This window comes from Myotis myotis, unplaced genomic scaffold, assembly GCF_014108235.1.
Source record: "Myotis myotis isolate mMyoMyo1 unplaced genomic scaffold, mMyoMyo1.p scaffold_m19_p_10, whole genome shotgun sequence".
NCBI lineage: Eukaryota > Metazoa > Chordata > Mammalia > Chiroptera > Vespertilionidae > Myotis > Myotis myotis.
In genome coordinates, this window is record NW_023416314.1 from 78,239,826 (window position 1) to 78,262,226 (window position 22,401).

Below are 22,401 nucleotides of genomic sequence, written 5' to 3' on the forward strand. Positions count from 1 at the left end.
CAGAGAGCTCAATCAAAGCCCACAGTTCTCTAGAACCTCAAAGATGAAAACTTAGATCTTGACCCTTGGGACCCCCAATTATTGGAAAGGAGAATATCTGGGCTCCAGTTGGAGGAACCGGACGTGAGCGACACACACACACACACACACACACACACACACACACCCTTCATTCGCAGCCTTTCCCAACCCCAACCCCAACCTAGACCCTGGGAGCCCTGGACTTCAGCCCCAAAACAAGCCCGGCTCAGATTCAAACCATCTTTATTTCTACAGCAACATTTGAAAATAGAGAACGACCACCTCACCCCACAACTGGAGCAGCCCCTCCTGCCACAGCAGGGACATCACTGTCCCTCGAGAGAAGCTGCAGGCGTGGGAGAAGGCGTGGCTAGATGGCTCACAGGCAGTGCCTGGGCGGGGGCGGGAGGGGCAGTGCATAAGGCCGGGATGCAGGGCAGGGCCCGGCATTGAGGGGGCTGGTAAGGGGAGGACTCTCCATCCTGGGGCATGGAGCGATGGCGGGACAGGACGCACCCCTCAGAGTCCGCACCCCTCAGAGTCGGGAGGAGCGCGACAATGCCCAGCGAACCCTTCGGGGAGATCCCCAGATGTGTTGTGGAGCCTGGGAGATACCACCGCGTGGAATGGGAGTGATTAAGGCCTGGGCGGTACCACTAGAGAAGGGCGGGGTGAGGGGAAGCCCAGGCAGTACGGTAGACTGAGGAGAGGGGCGCGGCCAATAACTTATTTCTCTATATACAGAAGCAACGGCCGGGGCAGGGCAGGGCAGGGCATTGACGGGAGGGCAGTTACTTAGTGTTCTTGACTCCGGGGTCAGGGGATGGCAGGCCACTGATCTCTACCTGGGAGACCCCAGCCAGCCTCTTTCACTGGCTCTGAACCTAGGGAGAGGGGGCCCTGCTGGAAGGAATAAATAAGGGGTAGAGCTGGGGCCGGGCAGGCCCAGCCTCCAGGGCTCAGGCTGAGATGACAAGGAAGGAGGTTACCCTGAGATTGAACAGAAAAGACAGGGGTCCTTGGGAGAGACAGGCAAGACAAGCAGCAGGCCCATGCGCAGGGCTGGGGTGAGGGCAGTGCCGGGTGGAGGCTGTGGCGACTGGCTGCCCCTTCAGGATTAGCCCACCAGGGAGCTTCGTCGGGAGAGGTCCATGGAGCTGGAGCTGAGGGCGCGGCTGTCAGAGAGGCCTGTGCCTCCAGGCTGTGGGCAGAGGGGCGGGTGGCTCAACCTTGTGCTGCTGCCAGTCTGTGCTTCTTTGACCAGAAGGGAAAGGGGCCTGACCAGCCAGAACCCCTGAGCCTCACCCAGGCCCCACCTGGTACTGACACCCTGTCCACCTCCAGTGCCTGTGGTACTGGCCACTTGCATGTCCACCCAAGCAGGGGCTGGGTTTCCCTAACTTGTCTCCCCAGTGTCCAGCCCAAAACCAGAGACAGAGACAGGTAATGCTGCTGGATGAAGACATGCTTGAGAAGCTCGTCAGGTACAGAGGGCCTCCAGCCCTGGGCCTGGGCCTCCACCCACCATACCTGGGCTGGCTCTTCCACACTCTTGTTGAGGAAGTTGAGAGAACTGGCCCGCTTCATCCTGAGGGGAAAGGAAGGCCAGGATGTGCCCATGGTGGAACTGGGGAAGGTGGGGCAGGGGATCGGGTTGGGGTTGGGGAGGGAGGCTGATGGGAAAGGCACAGATTTGGTGGGTAGTGGAGCTTGAGAGAGATGAGGAGCGCACCCTGAGTCAGGAGCTCATTTGGGTTGTTGGGTGGGGTCTTAAGGCTCACCCTGGGTGGTAAACTTATCAGGGCAGAGGCTGACCTGGGGTTTGGGGGCTCCTGGGGGCCACCACCCTGCAGCTTCTTCACCAGCATTTCACTGCTGCGCCTCAGAGCATCTCGGAGCTTCCCAAAGGAGCCGCTGCGCCGCAAGGAGCCACTGCCGTCCTGTGGTGTGGACATGCTTGTCTGTCATGCTGGCTACACAGCCTCCTGGCCCACCCCAACCCCTACTCACCCCACTCCACTCGGCTGCAGGTCCTGCCTCCTCAACGTCAGACTCAGACCGAGCCCCAGCACCCCCGGCCACATCTCGGCTGCCACGGCGGTCTCCCCGCCCACCACTGCCATCTTTCAGCAGTTCCACCACCTTGGTCTGGCTTGCAGGGTCCAGGCCCTAAGGAAGTGGAGGGCATATTAGGTGAAAAACAGGGCCAAGTAGGTCCCTGCCCAGTCCTCAGGTCTGTCGCCCACCTGCTTGCGGCTGCGGCTGGCACAGTCCTCCAGTGTGTGTGCAGCTTCCAGCTTGCCCTGGCGCCGGTACAGGGCCCCCAAGCTGCGCAGGGTGGTGTTGACTGTGGGGCTGTGGACAGGACAGCGGGACAGTCTCAAATTCTGTGTTCCCCAGGAACCAGGGCCTATCCTGGCAGTCAGCCCATACTGAGCTCTAAGGAACCAGCCGGCCAGCCAAGATCTCAACCCTCCTAGGTGTCAAGTCCTGTGATAGGAGACCCAACTGCACTCTCCATCTTAGAATCACCCCAGGGCTTGGGACCTGGCCCCAGGGACCTAAGTGGGATATTGCCACTAGGACTAAAAGCTGGGAGACTCAAGCCCTGGCTGAGTAGCTCAGTTGGTAGAGCATCATCCTGATACACCAAGGGGTATTTCGATTCTTGGTCAGGGCACATACAAGAATCAACCAATGAATGCATAATAAGTGGAACAACAGATTGATGTTTCTGTTTCTCTTTCCCTTCCTCTCTCTAAAAATCAATAAAAATTAAAAAAAGAAAAAGAAAAGCTGGGAGACCCACGAATGAAATAATCAAGTTTTCCCAGTACAGAAAGCCGTTTTGGGGTGGCCTGTGAGCCAGGCCTTGGAAGAGAAGCTGATAGAGAAGGGGTAAGCAGTATGAATTGTGCAGCCAGCCACAGCCCTCACCCAGGATACTGTTTCCCTGCGACCTGCTCTACCACCAGCCCTGCCCCGTCGTCCTCACCTGTCCACTTTACAGGCCTTGTACCAGCTGCCATATTCCCCATAGGCAGTGCTATCCCGGCGCTTATCCTGGGGGAAGAATGGTCAGGGGTGGTGGGAAGAGAAGGCCCTCCCCTCCACACCCCCAACTTTACCCTCCCTCCCTGGACATCCACTCCAGCCGTCCCGCAGGGCTTACTACCTTGGTCTCCTCCCGTTCCTCTGCGTGCATCCAGATGGGCTTGTTGTCCCCTGGGGAGAAAAAGGGGGCTGTCACCAGCCTCCCATATAGGCCTCTCCTGGCTGGGCTCGACACAGAACTGGGGTCTGGGGAGGGGGTCAGGGGAAGCCAGGAAGAATCAGGGTTGGGCTTTGTTGAATGAATGAACAAGAATCAGACCGAAAACATTAGTGAGCCTCCTCTGAAACAGATGACTGTGGCACAGGCTTGTGCTTGAGGGGCTTGGGGGAGCAGACCCTTAGTCACCTTGGGCCCACAACTGAGCCTGAATGATGGGCCAGGCTGAAGGGCCCAGAGCAGGAAATGATTGACCATCAGGGGCCAGAAGGCAGCTTCCCAGAGAGGGAGACATTTGGCCTGGGCCTTCATGGTGAGCAGAAGTTTCCCAGCAGAGAAAGGGGAAAGACTCTGGGTCAATGGCATGGGGTATACAAAGGGTGTGCATGGCACCGACAGGGCCCAGGAGGTGTGTGTACATGCTCACATGTGCACATGACACCCCAGGCATGAGGGTCTGCCTGCCTGCCCACTGTGGATGTTGATGGTAGAATGAGCCTGTTCTAGGTGAGCTGGGGGCGCATGGCAGTCATGGACTCACCATTGACAGAGCCAAACTCCTTCTCGTGAGCACGGGTGAGGATCTCCTTGTACAGGGTCTCTGCATCCTGGTACTTGCCCTGCTTCAGGTAGCAGGAGGCCTGCAGAGGCAGGGGTCAGAGGAAAAGCAGGATGCAGGGACCTGAGCCTTTTCCTTTCCTTCTCCCTCCCTCCCGCAGCTCCTCCTGGCCCAGGGTACCAGGTTGTTCTTGGTCTTGGCCACGTTGGGATCATCAGGCCCGAGGCGTGTGGCGTAGATTTCCAGTGCCCGCCGGTAGTAGTATTCTACCTCCTCAGCTTTGCCCTGGTTCTGGCAGAGCAGTGCCAGGTTGCTCAGCTGCTTGGCCACGTCTGGATGAAATTTTCCCAGGACCTGGGATGGGAGCAGAAGCCAGTGGCTAGGCTCAGAGCTGGCCTAGGCCCCCTGCCTGGCCTGCCCAGCCCTGCCTGCTCCCACCTTCTCCCGGATCTCCAGTGCCCGCTTGCACAGAGGCTCGGCCTCCTTGTACTTGCCCCGCTTGCCGTACAGAACTGCCAGGTTGTTTAATGTTGCAGCCACCTGGGGGGTTTGGAGAATAAATGGAGGCTCTGTGACCCGGGCCCTGCTGGCCAAGGGTTCTGAGACCTGGGAGCTGCAGAGAGCAGCAGCAGCAACCCAACCTCCACCCACCCTCACTCACAGCTGGGTGGTCCTTGCCCAGCGTCTTCTCACGAATGGCCAGGGCATCATTGAGCAGGTGAGCAGCCTCCTTGTACTTGTTCTGGTCCCTGGGGGAGGTGGAAGTATGGTGAGATTATCCTCCAGCCTGGGCCCTGCCCTTAGTGGTCTGAGATCCCTTGCTCACTCCTGTGTTTACTGAGCGGGCATGACTATGACCCAGAGCATGGGGAAACCTGGTCAGCCCGTCCTCCTGGAGCTCAGGGGCTTTGGGTAATTCACTCACAACTCACCAGGGCATACAGTGCTGGGGTATGAAACAGGCTCACCCAGATCCCACCCGCTCCGCCTCGTGCCCAATGCACGTTGTTCTGTATTCTCCAGTGCCCTTGCTCATTCTGCTCTTCCTGGTGGGAAACCTTTTCTAATCCTCTCATGTTCTGGGAAGATTCACCTTTTACCAAAGACCCTACTCTAGCCACAGCCTAGAGAAGCTGTGCCGACTCCCTGGTGCCCTGGGAGTCCTCATGTGCTGCCCCTTCCCTGGTTATTTCTAAACCTTTCTCCTCCACTAGCCCGAGGCTTATTCACATCTATAGCCCAGGCCCACACAGGCCCAGGCCCTGTGGGCTCAGCCCCCTTGGCACAAGCTCCTCTCTCTGCTGCCTAAGTACCTGGAGAAACCCAAGTCCTGGCCCATGGCAGGCACTGGGGGTTTGTGACCCAGGGAGGGAGCCTTCAGGAAAAACACAGGCACTGCCATGGATGCCTGTGGCCAGAGGAGCCTCACCGATAGACCAGTGCCAGGATATTCAGCATGGTGGCCACGTCGGGGTGGTCATGGCCGGACGTTTTCTCCAGGTCTTCCAGTGCCTGCTTGCAGAGGGGCACGGCCACCTCATAGCGGCCCTGGGAGGCATACTGGATCACCAGGTTGTGCAGGGTACGGAGCCGTGCTGGGATTTCATAGCCTCCATGCTGGGCAGCCACATCCCCTCCTCCAGGGCTGGGGGCTGCAAGGCCAAGGGTAGAAATTCAGATGTACCTAATTGCCCCCTGGGCTGGACTGGTACATGCCAACTATGCCTCTAACTTACCTGACATGTGGCCCTAGGCAAGTTACTAACTATTCTGCCTCAATTTCTTCATCTACAGAGTCACCCCCCAGAAAGAGCGGGCAATGTCCCAGTTCCAGTATTTCAAGCTGTGTCCTAGCAAACTACCTGCCCTCGGAGCCTCAGCCTCCTCAGTTGCCGGAGGAGGCTCTGAAATGCACAGGGCACTAAGCAAGGTGAGCACTGGCCCAGGGCTCACACTGCACTGGAACCCTCCTTTAACCCTCAGAGGAGGCTGAGAGGAAACAAAACTCTACCAGTGATCACAGAGCAACGAGTGGCACAATAGGACTTGAACCCAGGCTGGGCTGTGGTACCAGCTCCGCACAGAGCTTGGGGTCAGGGGAGGTGGTAGGAAACCTGTCAGTTACGCTCTAACATGCTGGGATGTGATGATCAGAAATGAGGCAGGAAGGAACATGGCAGCCATTTGATTCCTGTTTCTGGTGATCTCTGAGGACCAAGGACCAGGAATTTGTTCAGCCCTTCCTACCCCCACCCCCAGAACCAGCTGCCCCTCCGCACCTGAGCTCTGTTCCTCCTCGTTGGGGAACAGGTCATCCAGAGAGTCTTTGGGGACCTCCCCCTTCTCCTCCTGGGCAGGAAGACAGGGTGAGATCAGGGAAGAGGGGGCGAGGCAGCCCAGGTGTCAGTGGCTGGGTGGGAGCTGAGTGTGCTCTGTGCTGCCCCCTCCCTGCTCCCAGGCCCCTCTGCCTGCTGGCCTTTCAGTGGCTGTGGCAGGACTCACATTGGGGGAGGTGTCCTCATCCAGCTTTCGGATCTGGCTCATGAACAGCAAGTGCTGCTTCTCCTCCTCGAGCTGGGCCACAGCCTGCTCGCTGCGCTGCAGCTTCTGCTGCGTCCCCGCCAGCTCCTCTCGCAGCCACTGGTTCTCCTGCACCAGGCGCCGCACCTGAGCCCGCAGCTTCTGCTTCTCTGACTCCACGGCGCCCAGGTGGCTCGACAGTGCCAGGATCACCTGTGGCAGCAGCAGGAGCGGGTCAGAGCCCTCACCACCCACAGCCCGGGCCTCCTGGGGCCCAGGAAGGGCTGAGCCTGGCCCTGAGAAGCTGCAGGGCTGAGTGACTTGAAGTTCTCCTCTCACCAAGGAAGTTTTCTCTCAAGGCCCCAAATAGACCATAGTCCAAGACTGAACCCAGACGACTTGGGGATCCCCAACTCCTTCCCTCTGGGGTCAGAAGTCCTGGCTCCCAGACTGGCTTTGCCGGACTCTAAGAAAGTCCATCCCTTTTCCTGGGACTCCAGCTAGTCCTCTGCCTTTATGGTCCAGCTCCCACTCATTGGCTGATAGTGAACAGGGGGAGGTGGGGTGCTGTGCTTTCCCAGAGCTAGCCATTTTCTTCCTTTGTCTCTCTTGGGGGTTGTACTCAAGGCCCTGCAGCCACAGCCACTGTACCACTGCTTCCTGCCCCAGAAACCTTGACAGATGACTGGAAGACCCCATCCTGACTTCTGCCAAGGCTAGACCCTGCCCTTCTGCAGCCCCCAGGGAGGGATGCAGTACATATACCAGCAGATGGTCTGCGAACCACAGGGCAGGTAAGGAGACCCAGAAGCCTACTCTTAGCCCTACCCTCGCCCCAACCTCTGATTCCTTTCCTGAGCTTCCAGGCTCTTCCTGCCTTGAGGCCTTGCATATGCTCCACCCTTGTTTCCATCATTCACTTTCGGAGGCATTTCTGCAGTGAAGTTTCTTCTCTCTTATGCCCCCGGGCCCAGGAAAGCAGGGCACCTTCCACCCCCTCCCCCCAGCATCCTGTTGCCCGTCTGTGCCAGTGCCTGCACACACTGCGGGGGGGAGGAGGGGGGGGTTCATCTCTGTATCTGGCAGCCAATCATTGCCCTTCCAGAGGGCCAGGCAGTCTCGGACCCTGCACTTTCTAGTTGATTAGCAAATGACAAGTGTTCACAACCACTAGCTTTTTAAAAAACTCCCCTAAACAGCCTGAAAGTGTATACAGCAGATGGCATGATCCCTATTTTAAAGACAAGGAAACCAAGAGGATACCACCTGCTCAGGATTCAGAGCCAGCCAGTCTCTCAGCCAAGATTCGAGGAGGCCAAGACTCTTTCCCCCAGAGCCTGACTCCTTCTCCATCTGCATATTGTCCTAGCACAGTGGTCGGCAAACTGCGGCCCCTTGAGTGTGGCTCTTCCACAAAATACCACATGTGGGCACGCACATACAGTGCGACTGAAACTTCATGGCCACACTCAAGGGGCCAAAGAGCCGCATGTGGCTTGCGAGCCGCAGTTTGCCGACCACTGTCCTAGCAGCCCAAATGAAGAGGGCCAAAACAGAACTCTAATCATGCGGGATCTCTCATCCCCTTATCTCGCTCCAACCACGAACCTGGGAGTGACCCTGTGCCCCTCCCTCCCTCACACCATTCTCAAGTCCTCCTGGGCCTACCTACCTCCCGAACACCTACAACTGGCCCCTTCTCTCCACCCTCATGGCCAACCCTTTAGTCCAAGCCACCATTTCTCATTTGAATTCCAACAGTGGTTTCCAACTACCTCCATCCTTGACCCACTATAGTTCATTCTCCATACCTCAGCCCCACGGAGACTTTAAAACCTAAGTCATTCCGTGTCCCTGGACTGCTTCAAGCCCTCCAATGTCCCAATGTCCTGAGACTGAAACCCAAATGAGTAAGGCACAGCATGACCTGGCCCTGCCTTCCCCATAGGCCTTTTCTGACCTTCTCTCCTGCCCCATGAAGCTCCAGTCGTATAGGTCTTTTCTCAAGTCTCCCATTGCAAGATTTTTCCTACCCCAGGACCTTTGCACATGCAACCTCTCCCTCCTCCCTTTTCTGGAGACTAGTCCATTTCTTCCTTCGGGTCTTGGTTTAAATGCCATTCCTCAGAAGTCTTCACCGACTAATAGATAAGACTTCCCACTTAAAGCTACTACAAGATTTTGTTCTTTTCTTTGGAGGATTTATCACAACGTGTTCCTGTCTTCCAAATGGACTAGAGCAGGAATCTAGTCTGCATCCCTGGCACCTAACACATTGCCTGGCATATAGTAGGTATTTGAAAACTTACCTGTTAATGAGTAAATAAAAGAATGACTGGGGGAGGGAGTAAGGTTTTCCTGTGCCATTCCGTCTTTGCTACCTAGCAGAGAAGCTAGGAACAGGGTTCTACGCGGGGGCTAAAGGATGGCTGTCAGGCTTCTCCCGGGGCGAGGCCCCGTGGAGTCTCCAAAGCCCATTCATGTATCCAGCGGCTCTTTACTGGGGTCGTGCATGGAGCTCCAGGGGACAGACGCGTCCTGCTCGGTTCGGTTCCTACGGCGCCAGAATTCCTCCGGCACCTCCAACCCTCCCTCCTGTCACCTCCCCGCTCGCACGCCGCACAGGCCTACCTGGGCCTCCCCCAGCCCCAGCTCGATGGCTTCCAGGGAGCGGCGCAGGAGGACACAGCGTTCCTGCGAGCCGGGCTCCGCCTCGCCGGCTTCGGGGGCGACCAAGGGGGCGAGAAGGGCGCGATGCTCCCCGCGCAGGGTCTCCAGCCCCTGGATGACGGCCTTGGTGCCCAGCACGATCTCATCCTGGCTCAGCTTCTCCTCTCGCGGGAGCACCATCGTGGCCATGGCCTCGCCGCCTGTGAGGGCGAGGAGGGGGCGGGCAGGCAGGTGCGGGGCCACCGCGCCCGCAGCCCCGGGTTCGGTAAACACCTCCGTCCCCGGACGCCGGGGTCCCCGGGGCGCCCCGCTGCCTGGCCGGCAGCCCCCGCCGCGCCTGCGCTGGGCCTCCAGGGGGCGCGCTCGGCTCGCCTGGGCCCGGGAGACGCAATGCGGTGAGACCGGTGAGGCTGGACCCAGATTCGGCCCAGACCACCGGCTCCGGCCGGCGTGGGCGGCTCAGTCTCGGGGGAACCCCTCAGGCAGGGCGGGGCGCGTCGGAGGAGGGTCCTGCGGGGATCGTGGGGTCCCACTCCCAGGCGGGAGACCCCGGCCCCTCCCGGAGCGCCAGCCGCAGCCCCGACCGGCGGGCCGGCCACAGAGCCCCTCCTCCCGTCAGGCCGAGCCCGGGAGACCCTTCCCCGGGGAGCCCGGACCCCGGGTCTCCGTCACCCCAGCCCCGCCCACGGCGACCCTCCCCATAGGCCGGCGCCACCCGACCGGGCCCAGCTCCCGCCCCCGGCCCCCCAGGCCGCGCCCCCTCCACGAGGATGGGCCCGCGACGACCCTGCCCCCGGCCGGCCCGGAGCCTGGTCTCCCGGCCCCACCGGCCCCCGCGGACCTGCGCCTCCCGCTCGGGACGGCTCCCGCTCCGACTCCGGCTCCCGCCCCGTTTCACTCGGACCGGCCGCCGTGAACGGGTCCCACCGCCTCCATCCCGCCGCCCTTCCCAACAGTCTCCGCGCCGCCTTAAAGGTGAAGCCACTACCTCGGGCGTCGGAGGGGGCGAAACACGCTCTCCGCCGCCGGCCGCCTTAAAGGAGCGCGAGCCGGGCCTGCTCCGGGCCGGGGCGGGGCCACCGGGCGGGGCGGGGCGGGGCCGGGGCGCCGGGTCTCGGGAGCCGCCCCCACGCCCCCGCGGCATCGGCTTCCTCCTTATCAGCCGCGGGAGCGCGGGGCTCAGGAGACGGTGAGCCTCGGCCACCCCGTACCACGGCCCGAGAGGACGGCGAGAGGAACGGGGGCACAGGGGCCCGATCCACAGCGATAACGGCATCTGTTGGCGTTTATCGAGGGCGCTGCTGCTTTCTAGTCGCGGCGTCAGATGCTTCGGTGCCTTAGAGGGTGAAGCCCCTCAGCGCTCGCGAGGACCCGACGGAGCGGGCTCTGCTGTCCCCGCATCTCTCAGCGCTGACCCCCCACCCGACCCCTTCGGAGCTGTTCCTTTCCTTGCGGATTCACTGCAACTTAGGGCTGCCTCATGGGCTTGGGGAGAAAAGGGTGGCCAAGGGCAGCCGGGCATCTGCCAAACCGAAGACTCGTGGCCTGTGTGTGGACACAGCAGATGCCGTTGACCGGATGCACAGGACCAGGCGATGACGTCATCCGGGGCTCAGATGAAATATCGCCTCTTCAGAGAGCCCTTCCCTGACTCCCTGCCGCTCCCCCCACGTGGAGCGGCCCTGCAGTCCACCCCGTGCACCTAGGTCGTTCTCTCTCCAGCATGTATCCCTCCCGACATTTTTACTGTCGGTGTCCTGTCTCCTCCCCAGAACGCAGCCCTGCCGTCTTGCTCACTCCCAGAGCAGCCCCGGGCCAGCCACACAGCAGCTCGTTAAGTGCCGGTGTTTAAAAAGGGCAGAAGGGCGCACCTGTGGGCCTTGGCAGGCCCGGGCAGACCCAGGTTTTGGTCTGGTGCGCTGCAGCCCTGGATTGGTGGCCACCCTGGCCCTGCCCTAGGTCGATGTCATTCGTGGGTGCCAGCAGCATAACCACCCGACAAAACCTGCGAAGCAAGGCCTGGTGTCAGTACCAGGGATCTGGGTGTTCCTCCGGTCAGGGGGGCTCAGACTCAGATTCCACCAGAATCTCCTTGGCATCGTCTCTGACAGAGACCTGGCCCAGTGCCCCCAGCTTAAGTATGGTACGCCCGGTGGCAGGGAGCTCACCGCCTTCTGCTGAGAGGCTTCCCTAAAGGTTAAAAAGGTTTCCCTTAGACAGCCGGCACAGTGCCCTCCCGCAGCGCTCCCGCCACTCCGCAGCTCGCTCTTCTGGGAGAGCCACCTGCCGTCCTTTGCCAATGAAGATGTTTGGAGACAGCGATGTTCTCCTCACCCATTCCTGCCCCTTCTCATCCTGAATTCTCTTTTCAGAGTGTCGTTTAGCGTTTCTGTCCAGACACTGCTTACAATGTGGTGCTCAGTCCAGGGCCCAGGGATCCAGCAGGGAGTGAACTGCACAGATCACAGAAGGATGGTCCCCTCTTTTTCTTTTCTTTTATGTATATGTATATATTGATTCCAGAGAGGGAGAGAGAGATAGAACATCAACGATGAGAGAGAATCATTGACCAGCTGCCTCCTGCAGGCCCCCTACTAGGGATCAAGCCCGCAGGCCGACACTCTATCCACTAGGCCAGTCCAGCTAGGGCTGGTTCCCTCTTCATGAACCTGTCCACTGTGAAGCTACGAGTCAGGCTGACCTTGACAGCCACCACACCACGTCTGCCGAGGGTAAGCTTGTCAGCTAAAACCCTAGATTGGGTGTGTCCCAGCTCTATCCAGTTTCCTCTCCCCAGTCCTGTGCTTCTGCCAATGATTTCCCCCAGTGATTTTGTTGTTGTTAATTCTCACCTGAAGATGCTCTTTTCACTGTTTGTTTGTTTTTTCCTATAGAGTGGAAGGGACAGGAAGACAGAAACATCAGTGTGAGAGAGACACATCAATAGGTTGTCTCCCACATGTGTCCCGACCGGGGACCAGGGATTGAGCCTGCAACTAATGTAGGTGAACCCGAGATCCTTTTGTCTGAGGCAAACACTCTAACCACTAAACAACACAGGTCAGGGCCTCAGTTATTTTTAAAGCTAGTAATTAATATAGTCATCTAATGAAAAACTCAAAAGGCAGGCACAAGTTACGATGAAATTAAGTTCTTTTTTTTTAATCCTCACCTGAGGGTATTTTTTCCATTGATTTTCAGAGAGTGGAAGAGAGAGGGAAAGACAGAAACACATCAATTAGTTGCCTCTTGCACTCGCCCTGACCAGGGCCCCAGGCCAGGGAGGAGCCTGCAACCTCCGTACATGCCCTTGACCTTGACCGGAATCAAACCCAGGACCCTTCAGTCTGCAGGCCGACACTCTATCCACTGAGCCAAACCGGCTAGAGCTGAAGTTCTTTATTTTGACCACTGTCCTCAGCCATGCAGCTTCCCTGCCCAGAAGCACCTGCTGTTAGCAGTTTGTGCATCCATCAGTTGTTTGCAGAATTGTGTCTATCCTTGTCAATTTCCTTTGGTCAGTTCCTTCCGCGCTCTGAAGACAGGAGTCTTTGGCATTTGGGGTCTGCGGTCTTTCAGCCCTCACACTGGCCCCTCTCCCAGAGGCGCTCTGGCGCAGTGTGATAAGCCTGCCTCTGTTACGGAGGCCCCACAAGCCATGGCTGCACTCCCAGCTTGCCTACAAGGTCACAGGGAGGAAACAGAATCCGGAACCCAGGGCATCTTTGGTTCTTGACGAGGCTGGGTTTCAGAATCTCGTGAAGAAACTGTTAGAAGGCTCTCCTAGAGATGGGGATTTGGTGGTGCCAGGCCCTATTTTAAAACTTCAGAGGTGCCTGTGATGTGTACCCTAGGTTAAAAGCCTCTGCTTCATTTTATAAGGAATCAGGCCCAGAGAAGGGAAAGCAGCTGCATGAGGTGAGAGAGTGTGATGTCCCCGGGAAGCTCAGTGATCACTGTCCTTCCCTTATCTAGAGTCCAGGTCATTTTGTACCAGCGTGTGAGAGACAACACTGACCGCACGGAGTAGAGGTCCAGAGAACCGAGGTCAAGGTGCTTGTTCACACCTGCACAAAAGCACATCTGCACACAGCCTCAGGCAGTTTCACCCAGAGGCACTGCGCCTGCGTGCCACACGCACACCTCCATGTTTGTGGGTTTCTAGGCACTCAAGGTGTCAACTACACATGGCCGAGTGCAAACACATATCCACAAAACCTGCTTTCTTCCCTTGTGGGTTCTCTCTAATAAAGAAGCACTTTTTCTTTAATCATCTTTTTCCAGGTGGATGGAAAGAGCATTTTCTTTTTTTAAATATGTTTTCATTGATTTCAGAGAGGAAAGGAGAGGGACAGAGAGATAGGAACATCAATGATGAGAGAGAACCATTGATCGGAACCCGCAACCTGGGCATGTGCCCTTGACGAGGATCGAACCTGAGACTCTTCAGTCCGCAGGCCAACACTCTATCCACTGAGCCAAACCAGCTAGGGCTGGAAATGACTTTTGCTGGGCTCTTGTTCTGGCCTTCCCGCTAATTCCCTGCAGGCTTTGTGGTTTCTCTGAGATTCTCTCTGGGCACCTGGCCCTGCTCCTCCCTGCCTGCCGGCTGGAGGGAAGGCTGGGCCAGCCCTGCCAGCCTCTTATCTTGCTTTCAGTGCTTGACCTTGCATGTGTCCAAGCCTTTTCAAACCTCGGCTTTTTATCTTGTCCCTGAGGATTATACTGTGAATCTCGCACAGGAAGGGACTGTAACTTCATCTGCTCTGTTCTGCACACCCCTTCCTGCCTCCCCACTCCCCCGCCCCCCCCCCCCCCCCCACCAGACTGGTCCCCTGCCAGGCTGCTGATAGGTGCTCCGTTAGGGAGAGGAAAGGAAGGAGCCTATAGTCAGCGGTGATTCAGCTCCTTAAGCCATTTTCCACAGAGCTCATCGGCTCACCCCACTGGTCCCAAGCCTGGGGAAGTCGTTCTTGCTACTTTTAATATTGTTTCCTCCCTGAAAATCCCTCCTTCTGCTTCCCCAGGGGAAGCCTTGGATTCTCAGAAGCACACACTTCACTGAAGTCTGCTTTCTTAAATTCTTTTCCCCTTGGCTAACTTCATGCCTTTATTTTTTTTAAATCCTCACCCGACGATATTTTTTAAAGAGAGGAGGAGGAGGAGGAGGAGGAGGAGAGAGAGAAACATTGACACATCAATTAGTTGCCTCCTGCACATACCCTGACAGGGGCTGGGGACGAACCTGCAACTGAGGTATGTCCCCTTGGCAGGAATCGAACCCTAACCCCTTCTGTCCATGAGTTGACGCTCTAACCGCTGAGCAAAACTGGCCAGGCCACTCCTTTTTTTGAAGTGGCTGGGGTCATCCCCACCCTGAAACATCCGGGAGGTCACTCATAAATGACCAAGACTGGAGTCTCCTTACACGGATTGCACATCTCACTGCTTCCTGAGGGGCCTGTGCCATTGTGAACACCTCTGGTTGTCAGTTTTTTCTGCTATTGAGTCTGCTCAGAGCTCCCGAGAGGCTCCTGGCTCCTGTCCTGGCAGCCACATGGCAAAGCTGCACCTCTCCTCCTGCGTCTCCCGCTGGACTAAAAGGGTCCCGCCTGCTCAGTGGGGTCAGATGAGCTAAGTTCAAAGCCATGTTTCTCCACTTGCCAGCTGTGCAGATTTACCCACATTATTACTTTTTCTGTTTCCTCATCTGTGGAATGAGGTTCCTAATCCCGTATCTACCTTGTTGAGTCCTCAAGAGAACAGTGGCTCAGTGAGCATCAACCTATGGACCAGGAAGTCACAGTTCAATTCCCAGTCGGGGCACATGCCCAAGTTGCAGGTCCGATCCCCAGTGTGGGGCATGCAGGAGGCAGCCGATCGATGATTCTGCCATCATTGATGTTTCTGTCTCTCTCCCTCTCCCTTCCTCTCTGAAGTCATAGAAATATATTTAAAAAAATAAAATTAAAAAAATGGCATAAGTAGCAGAGTTCAGATATTAATTTTATGTTTTGTACCTAGCAGACACTATTCCTAATAGTTATTATCACCACCTGTTCAAGCTCACTACTGAACAGATCCGGTGCTAGTGAGTGGACAGTGGGGAGAAAAATATGAAATGGAAGGCAATCTCTGTGTACAGTGGTGTTGGAGAGAAAACACATTCAGAACGAAAGTGAGCAGCAGAGAGAAAACAAGTCTGAATATAACAAGTTTGGTGCTGGATGTAGGTGCCCTACATGGTCAAGATGGCGGGAGCTCAGCCTGGCGGGGGGCAATCTCACCTCTGCCCAAGGTCGGCTCTCCCACATGCCAAGGAAGCCCAGCTCTCCATCCAGCCCCGATCACTCCCCTGAGCTCCATCCAGACCTAGATATTCAACTCCAGTTGGATGCCCACCTGTGAATAGCACATCACCTCACCCCAAACCTCTCACCTCCCAGGATGTCCCACCATCTGCCCATTTGCCCGCGGCAGATGGTCAGTCCCCATCCTCGGCTCTTTGTCCTGTGATTCTATTTCTTAACCAGCTTGTTGATTCCACCTCTTAAATAAGGCTCAAGTCTCCTTTTCCCACCTCTTCTACCCTGCCTTAGCCTATGTCTTGGCCACATCTTTTCTGAATTGCTGTCACTCCCTTCCAACTCTTCTGGTCTCCAGTCTCATTACCTTCCACTGTTGTAGCAGGTGATCTTTCTAAAGTCCATCGCCTTACCTTTCTGCCTAAAACCCTTTCTTGGCCCCGCACTGGTCTCAGGGTAAACTGCAGTCTATGCCATGCACAGAGCAGTAATGATCACAGCTACAAGGCTCCTCAGTGCCCTGGCTGCTTCCTGTCCCTCTGCCCTCTCACTATCCCCATTGCTTTTCAGCCACACTAACCACCTGTGGGTCTCAGAATGGGCCAGACTCTCTTATCTCTGGTTGTTGCAAATTTTATACCCAGAACATCCATCGTGTTGGGCATCTTTTGCTCAGGTGTCATTTCCTTTGAGACATCTTCCCGGACACCCCCTCCCCCCGTGGGCTGCCGTGCAACCTGCTGGCTGTGTGGCAATTGTCTATTTGTCTGTCTCCCCTGCTAGCCTCAGAGTTCTCCTAAAGGTAAGGACCCAACCCTGTGTCCATCCTGGTACCATCACACCTAGGACAGGAGTGGCCCACAGTAGGACTTCATACACATAGGACACAGGGATGGGTGGGAAGTTGGGATCTGAGTTGAGTCTTGAGAGGTGGTCTGGAATCTGATGAGCCGTGTTAGAAACCTGGCTCCCTCTCCCCCAGTCTGTGTGCCTTGGACAAGTGACAGAACCCCGACACGTTCTTTTAGCAAGCTAAGTGTCTGCCAGGTCCAGAGTGATGGGTGCTGGAGATGCAGCAAGAGTCAGCCCAGTCCCTCCCCGCCTGGAATCCGCGTTCTAATGTGCTACAAAGACATTATGGCAGGTGACAGCTTTGGGCTGGGTGGTCGGGAAAGCCTTTCTGAGGAGGTGATGAGTAGGTGAAGGGGGTAAGTGTGGGGCAGTGAGAGCACGTTAAGGCCCGTGTACAGGGAGGGGGGATCTGATTATTGAAATGTCAGTGTTGGCTGAAGGATGAAACATGCAACCCAGGGACATGCCCCTGACCAGGAATTGAGCCCGTGCATGCTGCTGACACTCTACCACTGAGCCATACCACTGAGCCATACCAGCCAGGGCTGATTAACATTTTAAAAGGCTCTTGTGTGTAGAACAGACTCCTGGAAGAGCAGCTGGAAGCCAAGATAATGCGGAGCCTTTGCAGTTTCCGGACAAGAGGAAACAGCCACAGTGAAAGCAGTGAGGACCCGCTGGGTTCTGGATCTGCCTTAAGGAAAGGCCGATAGGATCTGCTTGGGGACTGGCTGTTGAGTATGAGAACAAGAGGAGTCAAGGACAATTTCAAAGTTTCTGGCCTCAGCAACTGAAGAACGGAGGGAGAAGCCTGTGCAGAGGGAGCCTTTCACACCGCAGGGCTGGGAGGCCAGAGGTGAGAGCCCTGAGTTGTCCAGGGTTTCGAGGCCACTGGACAGAGCACCCTGCTAAGGGAGGCCGAGGGCGCAGCTGGCAAGTGGGAGGAGAGCAGTGCTGGCCATAGGTCAAGGAGAAAGTGATTCTAGCAGGGAGAGTGTGCGTGGAATGCTACTGATGGGCCACACAAGAAAACAGACCCTTGGATTTGGCAGCCCAGGCCATCAGTGACCTTGGTAAGAGGACTTTTAGAAAACAGCCAGAAGGAGTGGGGGGTGGGGAGGTGGGGAGGGGAGTGTGGAGAAAGGGAGAGCGAACAAACTCTAGGGGAGCAGACATGGTGTGACAAACTGAAGGGTATCAAGAATCAGGGATGTAGCTCTGGCTAGTGTGGCTTGGAGCGTACACCAAAACGGTTTTGGGTTTGGTTCCCGGTCAGGGTACATACCCAAGTTGTGGGTTCGATCCCTAGTCGGGGTGCATATGAGAGGCAATCAATGTTTCTCTCTCACATCGATGTTTCTCTTTCCCTCTCCCTCTCCCTTCCTCTCTCTAAAATCAATGAAAACAAGCCCTAGCCAGGTAGCTCAGTTGGTTAGAACATCGTCCCAATATGCCCAGGTTGTGGGTTCAATCCCTGGCCAGGGCACATACAAGAAGCAACCTAATGGATGCATAAATAAGTGGAACAACAAAACCATGTTTCTCTCCAGGAAGAGTTTCCCTAGAATGAACAAATAAAAATAAAAAATAAAATAAAATCAGTAAAAACATATCCTCAGGTAAAGATTAAAAAAAAAAAAGAAGGATCAGGGAAGTGGTTGCTGCCCTGTAAAGACACAGAACATGGCCCTGACTGGTCTGGCTCAGTGGATAGAGCGTCGGCCTGTGGACTGAAGGGTCCCAGGTTCGATTCCAGTCAAGGGCATGTACCTTGGTTGCGGGCACATCCCCAGTGTGGGGTGTGCAAGAGGCAGCTGATCGATGTTTCTCTCTCATCGATGTTTCTAACTCTCTATCCCTCTCCCTTCCTCTCGGAAAAAAATCAATAAAATATATTTTTAGGTCGGCGCTCAACCAGGGAGCCACGCAGCCCGGCAATAAAATATATTTTTAGAAAAAAAAAAAAAAAAAAGACACAGAACATGGTCATCTGTGACCGGAGAGAGCTGTCACCAGAACCCAACCTGCTGGCACCCTGATCTCAGACTTCCAGCCTTCTGAACTGTAAGAAATAAATACTTGTTTTTATAAGAAAAAAGAAAGAAAAATCAGAAGTTGTTTGTAACACGGGAGCTGTTACTGTGTGTTTGTGAAAGAGCCACAGAGAATGGGAAGGGCTGGTGCATGAGTGAAGCCCTGGAGGTGGGAGCAGAGGTTGATGGTCACAGGCAGAGGTGGAGGCCCTGGGTAGATGCAGGGAGGTTGCAGAAGTTCATGCCTCCTCCTTCCTCTCATCTCCCCATCACCCTCTTCTCAGCTCTGTGCTGGAACCTGAGAGGGTGAGGAGCTGGGACCCCAGTCCGCCTGCCCCACACCCCTCCGGCGTGGGACTCCCATAGGGCTCCCAGGTGCCCACCGCCTCCACCCCGCCTGTGCCCTCCGCTGCCTGCTCCCAGGAAGGCCTCCCGCAGGCCTGTTCACGCTGCCTGAGGAACACTCATGTTCCCTCGTCACCTCAGACACATCTGCGGTGTTCCTCTCCCTGACCAGGTTGTACACCTTGTTTGACAACTAATGTGCAGGTTGCATTCTGGGACACTTCATAGACCTCACTTGGTTGTCCCCCTGGGGAGGCAGGACTAGTTCCATTTTCTTTTCTTTTCTTTTTTTTCACATATGTATATACACATATATATATATTTTATTGATTTTTTACAGAGAGGAAGGGAGAGGGATAGAGAGTTAGAAACATTGATGAGAAACATCGATCAGCTGCCTCCTGCATGCCCCCTACTGGGGATGTGCCCGCAACCAAGGTACATGCCCTTGACTGGAATCGAACCTGGGACCCTTGAGTCCGCAGGCCGACGCCTTTTCTTTTCTTAAAATATATTTTTATTGATTTCAGAGAGGAAGGGAGAGGGAAAGAGAGAGAAACACTTATTGGCTGCCTCCTGCACACCTGCCACTGGGGATGGAGCCTAAAACCTGGGCATGTGCCCTGACCGGGAATTGAACCGTGACCTTCTGGTTCATAGGTCGATGCTGAACCACTGAGCCATGCCAGTCGGGCCTAGTTCCATTTTCTAGGCTGAGTTTGCATAGGGCCAAACCCCTATTAAGTCATCTGGCCACAGGAGCTTGGGGAGCCAGTGACCACCTACCCCACTTGGCCGCCCACCCCTCTGTGGTTGTGCTGCAGGGTGTGGATGCCAAGCCCCCCATCTGGACACTTGTTCACAAGAGGAGGCTTGGCGTGCAGGCCTGTCCTGGGAGCAGGGGCTAGGGCTGTTTGCCATGCTAAGGTAAGGGCGGCAGGCGGGCCTCAGTGATGGACCCCAGCCCCACCCCTCCACTTGCAGAGGCAGAGCCCTTTGACCTCAGACTTCACCAACAGCCAGAAACTAGGAGTCAGCCTGGTAGGGGAAGAAGCCAAGTGCTAATCTTCAATCAGAAGAGAACCCGCAACATGTTGCTATCTTGGGAGGTGGGTTTGGGAATGCTGAATCCCAGGGGAAAAGGGGACTTCAGTGGGAATGGTATTATTTCTGTTTCTGATTTCTGCTTGCCCCCTAATGACAAGACACCTTCCTGCCTGTTTTACAATGAAAAACATGGGATTTGCTTCTTTCCAAAGCCAGTTCCTGGTTGATTTTGAGCCAAGTTGGCTGAACTGTGCAGAGGGGTGGGGGTTGGACAGACTCTGTCTCACAGCGAGAGGCAAAGAAGTCCAAGGCTTGCTAGTTGGTAAGAAATCAATTTATTGAATGAAAAAGGCAGCGTCCACTCAGTCCCTCCCACTCCACCCTCTCGGGGCAGGACAGTGGCACAGCCCAGGAGATGCTCTGGGTAGCGGGGCTGAGCCGTGGCTAAGGGCTGGAGGAGTCTGAGGGTGGTATGGAGAATGAGAAAGACAGTTTTCAAAAGGAAGTTATGTGCAAACTTCTGGAAGGGGTGAGGGCAACAGTAAAGTTCTGGAGGTGCTGGTGGGGGATGGAGGGACTCAGTGTGCCTCAGCCTCTTTGGAGAAGGCTGATGGTCGAGGCTGAGGGGCTCAGACCCTGAGTCCCCAGTGAGGGAAGGTATGGAGCCTGCTGGAGGGACCCCGGGCTGGGAGGCTGGGGTTTCAGCCCAAACCAGGGGCCCAGGAGAGAGGCAGGAAGTACAGGACCAGAGAAAGGGAGACAAATGGACATGAGTGGGAACGGGGTGAAGGGGCTGGGGCCACAGACAGCACACTGTGGGGGTCTGTCTCCCAGCTCTGCAGAGTCCAGCATTTCAGGAAGAGGCAGAGCTGTGCTGGGTGAAGGGGCGGGAGCAGAGGGAGAGTCATCAACAAGGGAAGCCACAGGGCAGGGACCAGAGCCCAGGTGCGTCACATACACTACCGAGACCGGCGTGCAGAGGACCAAAGAAATGCTCAGGACACAGGCCACAGCTACAGGGGACTTGGGGGTGGTGAGGCAATGTGTGTGGGCAGACCAGGAAGGCCACTCCGTCGTAGAGATACACAGCATCGCCACAGAAATGCTGTCTGGGGGTGAGGGAGGGGTGGGAGCTGCCCGTGACTGGAGGGGAGGATCCCGGCGGCCAGGCTGACAGCTGGGCTGTAGAAAACAGGGGGACTGGACTCCCTGCTCAGGATTCCAGGTAGCCTATTTCCAGGAAGGGGACCAGTGCCACTGGGGAAAAGAGGTTGGAAGTCAGATGAAGGCAGGCCAGGAGGACTCAATTCCAGGGACTGGCACCAGAAAGCAAAATCAACATGCCTCGGGCCAGCGGGAGGAAGGAAGAGGTGGAAAAAAGGAGGGAGGGCTCGCCCAGGAGGAGCCTGAGCAGTGGGATGGGGGCAGCATCTCCAGTGGTAGTGTCCTTCAGGACTAGGCAAGGGAGATGCAGGCCCCAGGGCCAGGAAAGGGGGTGCTGGACCTGGGCCTGCTGGGCCCCCTGCCCGCAGGCAGTGAGGCGGGTGGCAGTGCCAGGAAACAGTGCCCTTAGGTGGTCTTGCTGCCACTGAACAGTCCCACTGGAAAGTGCTTGACATGGGTGGGCCACTGGGCCGCCAGCTGGAAGAACTTGATGTCACTCCACTCGACTCCGTCGATGGACACTGGGGTGACAGGAGAAGGGAGGTGTGACCAGGACCACTAAGCCATCTTCCTAGGGTCCCTGGCGGGGAGGGCAGCACCTCCCTGCCCCACAGTCCCTTGTCCCCCTTTCCCGGCTGTACCCACCTCTCAGCATGGTCTGCTGCTGCTTGGCAGAGCAAATGAGACGACTGATGCCTTCGATGACCTGGCTCTTAGAATCTACCTCCTTTTCTCGAGGTTTCTTGCTCAGGAAGATGGTGGGAACTGGAAAGCAAGCAGGAACCCATCTGTCACAGCCCCTGGTAAAGCAGCCAATCCTCTCCTCCCCCACTATTTCCCTTTCTTCTGTGGGAAGGGGAAGTGATTTGCAAAAAGCCAATCCTTCGTCCCAGGTTCCCAGGATCTTGGAGTTCCTGCCCTGTCCCAGCACGGGCCTCTCCCACACCCCAGGCTACAACATCGTCATGAGTAATGAGGAACTGGGCCCAGATGGCCTCTGAAGCCCCTTCCAGCTCCATATCCTAGGCAGCCTGGGGGGAGCTCGCAGGCCGTGCAGGGCTGGGCTTTCTACCAGTTCTGCTCGTGTTTGTACCAGCTCTGTCTGGGCTGTGGGCCTTGTTCCATTCCTGCTTGAGGAGTGGCAAGAACCGGAGGGCACTGCTGGGCCAACAGGCCTCCTGCCTCAGGCCAGTCTCGGGGGTGCAGATGCAGGTTTTGGCACAGCCCCTACCTACCGCCCCCTCAGGGATCTCTGTGGAACAGAGGTACGAACAGGCCTAGCTGCTTTGGGGTGGAGGGAGGGTCCAGCAGATGAAGGAAGCCTCTGTCCTGACTGCTGGGGAGGTGGGGTGCTAGTAGGGCCCTAGAGTCACCGGGCCACTGCAGGTACACAGCCAGACCTGCAGGTTTACAACCAAAACTGACAGCAGTGAGTGCTGCCCAGCACTGGCCTGGTTGTGTGGATTCCTGCCTGAGTCTCCCAGAGTGCAGTACCCAGGGCCACTCCAACTCTTCCACTGGTGCCTTAAGCCACCCCTCTTATCTGGAATGGGCTGTATTCTCCTTAAGTCTCCCCCCCACACCCAGGACATGTTTTTATTGATTTTAGAGAGG

General features: G+C 56.5%; 2 protein-coding genes across 4 annotated transcripts in view; both read right to left on the reverse strand.

Moving 5' to 3' along the window:
- Positions 1-247: 247 nt before the first annotated feature.
- On the reverse strand, positions 248-10,107 carry KLC2 (kinesin light chain 2). Of its 2 annotated transcripts, none has more exons than XM_036326563.1 (16): positions 10,030-10,107; positions 9,003-9,241; positions 6,354-6,584; positions 6,131-6,200; positions 5,281-5,503; positions 4,513-4,600; positions 4,290-4,391; positions 4,032-4,205; positions 3,834-3,933; positions 3,197-3,246; positions 3,017-3,084; positions 2,268-2,376; positions 2,032-2,190; positions 1,837-1,961; positions 1,552-1,609; positions 248-1,222 (listed from the first exon to the last, which is right to left on the reverse strand). In XM_036326563.1, the coding sequence occupies exons 2-16, from the start codon at positions 9,228-9,230 to the stop codon at positions 1,139-1,141; spliced, it is 1,869 nt and encodes a 622-aa protein (XP_036182456.1). In that variant the 5' UTR covers positions 9,231-9,241; positions 10,030-10,107; the 3' UTR covers positions 248-1,138. The 2 variants fall into 2 exon arrangements, with proteins under 2 accessions (XP_036182456.1, XP_036182457.1); XM_036326564.1 differs by lacking the exon at positions 10,030-10,107 and adding an exon at positions 9,883-10,014.
- Positions 10,108-19,939: 9,832 nt separating this feature from the next.
- The window catches only part of PACS1 (phosphofurin acidic cluster sorting protein 1), a 97,362-nt gene continuing 94,900 nt past the window's right edge, over positions 19,940-22,401 (reverse strand). For both annotated transcript variants that reach the window (XM_036326569.1, XM_036326568.1), the window contains exons 23-24: positions 21,433-21,552; positions 19,940-21,308 (exon numbers count right to left, since the gene is read on the reverse strand). In XM_036326569.1, coding sequence (XP_036182462.1) covers positions 21,193-21,308; positions 21,433-21,552 — 236 coding nt within the window. In that variant the 3' untranslated portion in view covers positions 19,940-21,192. The remainder of the gene's footprint in view (positions 21,309-21,432; positions 21,553-22,401) is intronic.